The sequence below is a fragment of the Mus pahari genome, chromosome 6, assembly GCF_900095145.1.
Source record: "Mus pahari chromosome 6, PAHARI_EIJ_v1.1, whole genome shotgun sequence".
NCBI lineage: Eukaryota > Metazoa > Chordata > Mammalia > Rodentia > Muridae > Mus > Mus pahari.
In genome coordinates, this window is record NC_034595.1 from 90,011,932 (window position 1) to 90,022,421 (window position 10,490).

General features: G+C 53.4%; 1 protein-coding gene across 1 annotated transcript in view; it reads right to left on the minus strand.

Annotated features, from left to right (window-relative positions):
* The window catches only part of Htr6 (5-hydroxytryptamine receptor 6), a 14,319-nt gene extending 5,084 nt beyond the window's left edge, over nt 1–9,235 (minus strand). Inside the window, exon 1 of the mRNA XM_021201069.2 lies at nt 8,186–9,235. Within this exon, the coding sequence (XP_021056728.1) occupies nt 8,186–8,905 (720 nt within the window). The 5' untranslated portion in view covers nt 8,906–9,235. The remainder of the gene's footprint in view (nt 1–8,185) is intronic.
* Between the last annotated feature and the right edge of the window lie 1,255 nt (nt 9,236–10,490).

Consider the following 10,490-nt stretch of genomic DNA (forward strand, 5'->3'; position numbering starts at 1 on the left):
AAATAAATCTTTAAAAAAAAAAAAAAGAATTCACCCTTAGCCGGGCGGTGGTGGCACACGCCTTTAATCCCAGCACTTGGGAGGCAGAGGCAGGCAGATTTCTGACTTCGAATCCAGCCTGATCTACAGAGAGAGTAGCAAGACTTAAATATAAAAAAAAAAAAAAAAAAAAAAAAAAAAAAAAGAATGCACCCTTAGTGGGTAAGAGTGTCACCAATGATGAAGTGACCAGGTCCAGAGGATCCTTTACTTTGCCTTGCTTGCACTTCTTGGACTGCGTAGTGTGTTTTCCTTGAAAGTGCAAGGTCCTGGGCTCCACCTCCCAACACCATGGAATACTAAAAGGAAGAGCACTTATATATTCCCTTGTTATTCAAGTTGCTAACAAAGGATGGGGAGAGAGATGTCGGCTCATAGTTAAGAGCATTGGCTGCTCTTGCCGCTGAACTAAGTTCTGATCCCAGAACCCACCTTGGGCAGCTCACAGCCATCTGTGACTCCAGCTCCTGGGAGTCCGATGGCCTTTTCTGGCGTCTATGAGCATTGCAGACATGTAGTGCACATACAGACAAGCAAGCACACATAAGTACACATTTAAAAATTAAAATAAGGGACTAGAGATATGGCTCCATGCTTAAGAGCACTTGTTGCTCTTGCAGAAGACCTGGGTTCAATTCTCAGCACCCACAAGGCAGCTCACCACCGTCCATAACTCCAGTTCCAGGAGGTCCCATGCCCTCTTCTGACATCTGTCGGGTATTACAACACATGTAATGTACGTACATTCGGAAGGGCAGAACACTCGTGCACCTAAAGTGCTTCAAGATATAAAGTCAATAAGTAAATGAATCTAAAATTTTAATTAAAATAAACATGAAAAACAATTCAATAGTTTTCCCGTTACAGAGGGAAGTTGGCAAGATGGACTTGAGCCAGACCACAGGGTTTCACACCCTAACTGGCTTCTAACAGCCATCTGGCATTAGGCAAGCCACTGTGCCTCTCCTGTATCTTCTGTAAACAAATAAACAAACCAAACAAAAAACATGACATGAATCCCAGTGCTTAGGAGGCAGAGTCAGGAGGATCTGAGTTCAAGGCCAGCCTGGTCTTCAGAGTGAGTTCCAGGACAGTCAGGGCTATACAGAGGAGCACTGTCTCAGGGGGAAAAAAGGCAGGGGGTTGGGGGACACATTTGCTAGCATCCATCTCATGGGCCTATGCTAAGGAATAAATAGGGTACCACAAACCTGTTGGAACAGCTCCCAACACTGTAAGTACCTTGCAGGCTCGCTGTTAATATTTACACTATAAGCATCCCAGAGTTTTTGCCCACTTAATAATAATCGCGATGCTGTTGGTGGCACCATGATATCATGTTGGTGGTGCCATGGTGACGCTGGAAGACAGAGGTCCCTATAATCATCTATTCTATCACCAACAGTAGAGGAGGGGGACTTGTTGAGCACCTACTCTGTGCCAGAGCCATCCCCCTGCCTCATGGATAGTCATCCTTATCCCTGAGATACTGGTAGGCAAAATGACTTCTCCAAGGTCACTCAGCTGTGGCGGGAGCAGGCAGGTCTTGAAGGAGGAGATGCTGAATTTCTGTGCTAAGTCCCCAGCTCAGCACAGCTATTCTGCAGTCACCTCCCCCCAGCAGGTATTTCTGTGCCTGTCACCTCCTCTGAGGAGGAGGAGGGATGGGGGTGGAGGAAAGACTTGTCACTAAAACAGACGGCTGTGCAGCTAGGAGAGAAGGGCGGGGTGGGAGGAAGACAGGAGGAGGTAAAGGAGGGGGAGGTGAGGGGGGAGACAGGGGGAAGAGGAGGGGAGAGGAGCACCCAGAGAGAGGGGGATAGAGCGGAATAGGAGCTGGGGATGAGAGGGGAAGGTGAGTCTGAGGAGAAACTTCTGGCTCACCTTCCTTCTCTCTCTGTAAGGATGCTTTCACACTGCACTCTGACACTGCCCAGCAATGCTCTTGACTCTCTGGGATCCCCCAAGGATGGATACCCGCCCCTATCTGTCTGTCTGTCTGTCTGTCTGTCTGTCTCCCTCCCCCCCTTCGCTTCTCCCTGTTTTGGTGTGTGTGTGTGCATGTGTGTGTATAGACAGGGCCTCACTGTAATTCACAATTCCCTGGACCATCCTAAGTCAATCGCACTGGCCTCAAGCTCGCAGCAATCCTCCTGCCTCAGCCTTTCTCCCACGCTGAAATAACAGACATAGACTTCCACACCTCTATTGTTTTTTTTCTCCTCCCTCCCACAACTCCCTGGCTTGGCATCATCCCAGAGACACCTTTACCTGCGTAAATCTCCCTGATATCCCCGTTCTAAGCATGACTCCGATCTGCCAGCCCCTGGGAATGCCAGGAAGACCTGGTGGGAAACACTGCCAACAGCGGGGAGCGGGGGGGGGGGGCGTTAGAGCCCAGTTTCACACGGAGGCATATGTAGATCAGCAGAGAGAGATCCTGCTGGCCAGCTCCCACATTGCCCGTGCCAGGGACTGGGGGGCCTGTTCCCGCCTCTCTTCCATCTGCAGGGAGCTAGAAGCTACACAGGCAAAGGAAGAGGAGAGAAAAGAGCCAGAGCCTAGAAGGGAAGGGACCCCACGCAGCCTTCTCTGTATCCATCCACACCATTGCTGTGGATCTGAGCTCTGAGACCGTCTCCAGCTGCAAACTCCCTCTGCGTCTGTTTGTCGGTTCATGTGTGAGACAGGATCGCACTATGTAGCTCTGGATGGCCGGGAACTCACTGCAGAGAGCGACCTGCCTCTGCCTCCAGAGCTTGAGTGCTGGGATTAAAGGTGCGCACCACCATGCCCGGGGAGCTGCCTTTCTGGATAGACCAGCTCAGAAGGAGGAACAGAAGCAAACCTAAGAGAACAGGCATGCCACAGCACACGCAAGCCCCCAAGAGGCTAGGGAAACAAGCCCCCAAGAGGCTCGGGAAACAAGCCCTCAGAAGGCTTTGAAAGCCAGGTAGTGAAGGGTCTGATGCTTCAGCTGCCAAAAGAACAGGCTTTGGGCTGGACGGACGGTTCAGCAGTCTAGAACATGCACTGCTCTTGCAGAGGATCCCAGTTCAATTCCAAGCCCCCACATCCAGTGGCTCCCAACTGATACACTCCAGAACCAGGGGACGGGACACCTCTGGCCTCTGAAGACACCTGCACTCACACTCACACGCACACGCACGTGTGCAGAGACACACAATTGAAAGTAAAATACTGTTTTTAAAAGAGGACGAGGCCAGGCATAGTGACACACTCTTATGATCCCAGGACTTAGAAGGCAGAGGTATGCGGCTCTCTGTGAGTTCCAAGCCACAGGACTACAAAGAGACTCTGTCTCAACCTCCTTCTTCCTGAAAAAATGGGGGTGGGGGAAGATAATGAGCAGGTTTTCCAGCAGATGTGTGGTGGAAGGAGAGATATGGAATAGACAGGCCTCTGGCTTGAGTACTGGGTGGATCATGTTGTCGCTGAGGTAGGCTGATGATGGCCTTGGGGACAGAAGGGGCCATAAACACAGGCTGGGCAGTTGAGAGAGGTTTGGCATAGCTCTGGATGCTTGTACTAGGACAGCGAACATGACAAGCTCCCGCCCTCTTAAAGCCTGATTCCTACCCAGCAGAGTCCATCAATCAATCATCCATCCACTGGCAAGATGTTTGCAGATGCTTCTGAGAGGAAAGAGCAGGTCTGAAGAGAGGACCTAGCCTGAGAGGGTAGCACTTCCTCCTCAGAAGCCTAAGAACAGAAACCAGAAGGCAGGTGGGACCGAAGTTGAGAGCCGTCCGTGTGGAAAAGAAAGACAGAACAGCCGGTGCAAAGATTCTGAGACAGGAAAGCTCTTGTTGTTCAAGAAATAGCCAGGAGGCCAGAGTGGCTGGAAGAGGAAGAACAACCCAGGGGAAAGAGGGCAACCTAGATGTGGGTCAAACAGTCTCAGTCAAGAGCTGTAAGGTCAACAGAGCATAGCCACAGGGCTGGACCTGTCAGTTAGAAGGTTACTATAGTAACTCAGGCATCCATAAGGGGACTCAGCCCCAGGATGCCAGTGGTACCTAGAGCCTGGACATGTGTTACAGGTAGAGAAGAGGGGACTTGTACACAGTGACCTCCTCAGGGAGAAGACCCTGAGGGCCAAGTCTGGAGTCTGGAAAGATCAGTGTTGCGTCTGTACTCGGGCAGAGCTTGGCCTAGCAGCACCTAGGCAGGATTTCCAGGCGTGAGACAAAACAAAACCACCACAAAGAGACGGCGACAGAGCCAGGTCAGAGCGCAGACTGGGCTGGCAGACCAACGCTCAGGGAGGACCCGGGAAGCAGCCAACAGGGGACGTGGTATAATGTCATTAAGCAAGTGTCCTTTGGCCATACCTGCTCTCCCGGAGCCTCAGTTTCCCTATCATCAAGCAAGGCTGAACAAGTGTTGCTCACTCAGCAGGGGTTTTGGAGACAAAGCTTGGTGCCTCACAGAGTGTGCTCAAGACAATGGTGCGGCTGAGGGAGGTGGCTCCTGCGAAGGTCCTGAGGTCACCAGGTGCCATTCTGGTAGCAGCTGTGTTGGGGCCCTGCTGAGACCAGAGCCTCCCCCCCACACACACACACACACACACAGCCCAGTGTCTAATCTCCTTGATCTCTGGTACAGAGTGTCCTCAAAGATGGGCGTTCAGGACTTTTCAGAAGCAGGTGAACATTTTAAAAACTCACGGAGTCAGTGAGAAGGTGCAGAAGGTGATGGCCCTGCACAGAGTCTGACGAGACCCCTAGCTCCCACATGCTGGGAGAAGAGATCAGACCCCTGAGCCTGGTCTTCTCTCCTATAATGGCACACACATGTGCGTGCGTGCACACACACACACACACACACACACCACCATCATCATCATCATAATTACATAATACTAATAAATTAAAGCCAGGCAGTGAAGGCACACACCTTTAGTCCCAGCACTCAGGAGGCAGAGGCAGGTGAATCTCTGTGAGTTCAAGGCCAGCCTGGTCTACAGACTGAGCTCCAGGACAGCTAGGACATGGAGAAACCCAGTCTTGAAACTTCTCCCCAAATAATAATAATAATAATAATAATAATAATAATAATAATATATTTAAAAATACTAACATAGGGTGTGAGCTGCAAGCTGTCTTCCATATTCTTTGTTCTTCCAACTCATAATGAAAAAGCTAGCCTCAGGTTCCGGGCATAACAGACGAAAGCTCTTCAGATACTGCTGGGCCCCTTCTGACATCCTTGCCCTGTGTTTCCTGTGACTGTCTGGGGCAAGGTTTACTGGTTTGTCTTTTCTGGAAGAGAGAGGAACTTTTCTTTCTGAACACATTCATGGAAGTAAAAAGATGGGAGTAGGAGAGATCCCCCACCCCACCCCCACCCCACTCCCACCCCACCCCAGGTGGTTCTCTTTCCTTTTCAGAATCTCTGAGAGCAAGGGTGGAGCTCCGTTGTAGACCCTGGAGAGTCTGTGCCACAGTTGATCAATAGCTTCAAGAAACCACAAGTTTCCAGGCTGGTGAGATGGTTCAGTGGGTAAGAGCACCCGACTGCTCTTCTAAAGGTGCAGAGTTCAAATCCCAGCAACCACATGGTGACTCACAACCATCCTTAACAAGATCTGACTCCCTCTTCTGGAGTGTCTGAAGACAGCTACAGTGTACTTACATATAATAAATAAATAAATCTTAAAAAAAAAAAAAAAAGAAACCACAAACTTCCATTTGGATTTAATATTGTTTTTCTTTGCGTGTGTGTGTGTGTGTGTGTGTGTGTGTGTGTGTGTGTGTGCATGTGTACTAGCCATCTCACAAGGAAAGGGTCTGGGGGGTCCAGAAACATCTGTGCAGCCCCAATGCCCATGCCAGGGCACACAGGCGGAGGTCAGAGGACATGAATGGAAGTTTCTTTCCTTCTGCCATGTAGGTCCCAGGGATAAAACTTGGGTCTTCAGGCTTGGTGGCAAGTGCCTATACCTACTGAGCTTTATGGCCAGTCCCTTATCTTTTTAAGTTTGTGTGTCTGTGCACTCACGTGCATGTGTGCATGAGTATGTGCATGCATGTATGTGTGTACACATGTGCATGTGTGTGTACATGTGTGTGTGCACGCATGCACTTGCATGCTTACCCTCACATGCACAGAATCCAAGAGACAGAACCCAATGCCTTGGAGTCTGGAGTGTTTGTGGGATGCCTGGCTTGTTATGTGAGTGCCAGGGTCCAGACTCCAGTCTTCATGAGTTTGCTGCAAGCTCTCTTAACCACTGAGCCATCTGACATCTTTGCAGGGTAAGAAACAAGCCCCTACTGTGTGCAGACATCAGCTATAATCTGTTTACATCACAAACACTGACTTGTAGGTCACTCAATTTGGGAGATCCTGGGGAGAAGCCACCAGCCTTTGAGGCCAGGAAATTTACACAGGTGAGAATCAAGTGCAGTCACCTCTTACCTCAGACCAACAAAAGTCAATAAAATGTGACAAGGCAGGAGCAAATCACCAAGCAAGAGTGAAGTCTTTACAAAGAAAAAGGATAACACCAGCGGTGGTGATGGTGGCTCATGCCTTTAGTGCCAGCACTCAGGAGGCAGAGGCAGGCAGAACTCTGTGCGTTCAAGGCCGGCCTGGTTGACAGAGCAAGTTTCGGGACAGCCAGAGCTAAGCAGAGAAACCCTGTCTTGAAAAACCAAAAGAAAATACCAAAGTTCTGAGGAAAGAGCGTGGAAGGCCCACATTCATCCTGTCTTTATCAGGCCCACTGACAGCTTGGGAAAGAGAGGGCCTCAGCCAGGACTCCTGTCCACTCCAGACACCACTGTCCTAGGTGACAGGACCTTGGAAGATCAGGTCTCCCTCACGGCATTGCAGCCCAGCTGCTCTGGGGGCCACCAGGAGGCTGCTATCTTCCTACCTCACCCAAGTCCCTTGCTGCTCAGTGACCCCCCCCCCAAGGCTACCAACCTCACCTCCTTCACCTGAGGCTATGAGATGTCCTTGCAGAGAGCAACTGGGACCTTTGCCAGGGGTTTAGTTCACAGACCTAAGTCTCAGGAGCCTACATCTTACCCACCAGGGTGGACTTCAACCAGGAGCCCAGCGTAACCTGTATGGCAAGAGCAGCCGTGCTTGCTTGAGATAAGGGGTCTGTGCAGGTAATTATTGAGCTATATGTACTGGGGGTCAAAACTGACCTAACCTCACACAGCCCCCAAACCAGGGAGGCAGTGTGGCTAAATCAACACATAAACAGGGGTTGCGATGGCAACAGCATCCAGGAGGCCATGGGCCTTCAGACCCAGAAGCCAGGCTTGGGGAGAGCAGCTCCAGAGAGAGGCATTGAGGCAGAGGGGAGAGTAAGCACAAAGACCTTAAGCCAGGCATGGCAGGGCACACATATAGTACCAACAACTTGGGAGACAGATTCAGGAAGATCACAAGTTCAAGATCACCCTCCACCACATAGGGAGTTTGGAGCCCACTGAAGCTACACGAGGCCTTCTCTCAAAGTAAGGCCCAAAATCTTGGCACAGAGTTAAGCATGACAACTTTGAGGACTGTCCTCAGGGCCCTGAGGCTGGTGTAGGCAGAGAAGAAGAGAGGGAGAGGGGGGAAAGTGAGGGTTAGAGTTTGGCCTGGCAGGGTCCCCTCCCGTCATATTCTGAGTTGGGTTTTTTGTTTTTTTTTTTTTTCTTTTGCCTTGTAGTGAGCCAGGTGGGGTTTGTAGCAGGAAAGCAAATGGCCACCTTCTTTTCAGTCACTCTGGCTCCAGTTGGGAAAGTGAACTGCAGTGAGAGCCAACAGAAGTCTACCAAAGTCTCCCTGGTGAGAGGTGACAGTGGCTTAGACTAGGGATGGACAGGAAAGGCATGCTTATTTCGAAGGCAGGACCAACAGGTCCAAAGAAAGGCGTGTGTATACGAGGGGGAGAGGATGTGATACAGGATGGGGCCTGTCACAGAGAAGCATGCCAGCTTCCTCCTTCATACCCAGCTCACCACAGTCAGAGCTTGAAATTCATCCGAAAGCCATAGCCATCGGCCTTGCAGGATTAGCAGCAAGTGTTAACTATGAGGCAGTCACCCAGTGGTTTCCCAAGGGCGGTTTATTTCTCCCCCATCCCGAAACCCAGGTCTCCCAAACCCACCCCGGGTACCTGCAAGGTTTCCAAGGCCTGGCCAGCCGTAGCCGTGCCCGTGGTGAGCGAGGCTACTTGCACCGCCTGCTTGCGGGCAGCCAGCAGGATCCTGCAGTAGGTGAAGCAGATGGCACCCGAAGGCAGGAAAAAGGTGACGCCGGACGCCACGAGGACATAAGGCAGGCTGGCCAATAGGCGGCACTGGCCCGGGGCAGGTGTTCGAGCTTTGCCCAGTTCATGCCAGCCCAGCAAGAGGGGCAGGAAGGAGGCCAGCGCGGCGAGGCTCCAGGCACCCAGGATGAGCGCCAGGGCACGCGGGGCTGTCATGCGCAGCTTGTAGCGCAGCGGTGAGAGGATGAGCAGGTAGCGGTCCAGGCTGATGAGGCAGAGGTTGAGAATGGAGGCGCTGCAGCACATCACGTCGAAGGCAGTCCAAAGCAGACAGAGGCCGCGAGCTAGCACCCAGCGCCCATACAGCGCGTTCAGCATAGCTGGGGGCATCACCACCAATCCCACCATCAGGTCCGACGTGAAGAGCGACACCAGGAAGAAGTTAGACGTGTTGCGCAGCGCGGGCTGCGTGCAGATGAGCGCGATCAGCAGCGAATTGGCGGCTGCTGTCAGCACGATGACCACGCACAGCGCGGCGGCCACCCAGCCACTGCCCCCTGGGGCTGGCGGTGGCCCGGGGCCCCAGGCTGGGGTGCTACTGTTGACAGGGCCGAGCTCTGGAACCATGGGGACTGGGGTTGAGGACCAGGACGGGATATGGTGAATGCGGATACAGGGTGAAGCCAAAGGAAGAGAAAAGCAAGCTGGGCAAAAACTGCACCTCAGAGGAGTAGGTGGCAAAACGGGGTTCTTAGGTCACCGAGCAACGATTACAAGAGGTCGGGGAGGGACTGTAGGGGCGCCTCCTATGGCGGGGCCACCTGGAGTACTCGGGTAAGAAGTTTGGGGAGGGGTACCGATGTGCTGAGTCCATGAAAGTTGGGTTGGGGCTGGATGAGAGCCCTGGAATGGAATGGAGCCACCGGGGATGCCTTAAGATGGGTGTGGGGCTCCTGGCCAGAGGCACGGCTGGGGAGGTGGGAGCAGAAGGCGAACTCCCGCCTTCCGGTCGGGGCAGTCTCTCTGAGGAGGGTGGGCGTGTGAGTACACTAGATCACGAGCTGTCACGCGTGGGGGTCGCAATGGGGTGGCCCAAGAACAGGAGCACAGCTCGGCAACGGAAAGCAGATCTCCTTTCGCCTTGAGGCACCGAGGGATCCCCGGTACCGGAGGCCGCGAACCGGGCCGGGCCAGACCTGGCGGGGGAGAGAGGGCTGGCAGAGGAGCGCAGCGCAGCGCGGCGCTCCGCCCTCCCGGTCGCGCCGGCTCGCCTGGCCGCCTCCCGCCCGCGCTCCCTACCTGGGCGCTCGCGGGTGATCCGCTGCCGGCGACTGCGGCAAGCGCCGCGGGACTGGAGACTACAGGCGGCGGCTGGTGGCGCGGCGGGCATAGGGCTCCCGATGCGGGGAGACGGCGCGCAGGAGCCCGCGACGCTTCAGCCACGCGCGGTCCCGGAGGCTCCGAGCGTGCGCCCCGCCCCGCGGTGGGCGGGCAGAGCCGAGCCCCTCTTAGCTGGCGAGCCGGGTTGTGGTACCCTAGGCCTCGAGAAGGATGCTCCAAGCGCTCCCGGGCGCCCGCAGCCCCCACACCTCCGCCTGCGGCTCCCCTGCCCACATGTGGTGATGGCGCAGGCAGAAGTCAAGGAAGGGGGACGTGACCTGTACCCGGAGACTGTTCCCCAATGGGGGTCGAGCCACTCACTATAAGAGTCACCAAGCTTTCAAGAGGAGTCAGCTGGGAAATACCGAGCAAGTCTTTTGAGATCCCTCTGAGCCTCAGCTGCTGGATCTATACAATGGGTAAATGATTTCTGCCACTCTTCACCTTTGGGTCACCCCCGCCAGTTCTCTAACAACACTGAGTGATTTTGGTGAAGGTCCCCTTCCCTGGCCTGTTGGCGCTCCAAGTCTCAGTGTGAGGGATTTGGGAATCTCCAAGCCATTGGAAGGGTAATCACTGCAAACAGGGGTAGGGTCTAGCGCCTCCTAGTGATGACTAAGTTTTCTTCACACCTAGTAGGTACCAGGTACTGCTCTGGACCGTCTAATTGAACACTACATTAGATGACACTTCCCATCTGTGAACTTCCATTCTAGCTGAAGGAAATGGGCAAGAAACGGGCAAAGGAAACGTAAAGTGGTCATTTGTTTAGGAAAAGGGGAAGGAAGAGGAGGGCAGGGAGGAGGGAGAGGAGGAGGAGGAGGGGGGAGGA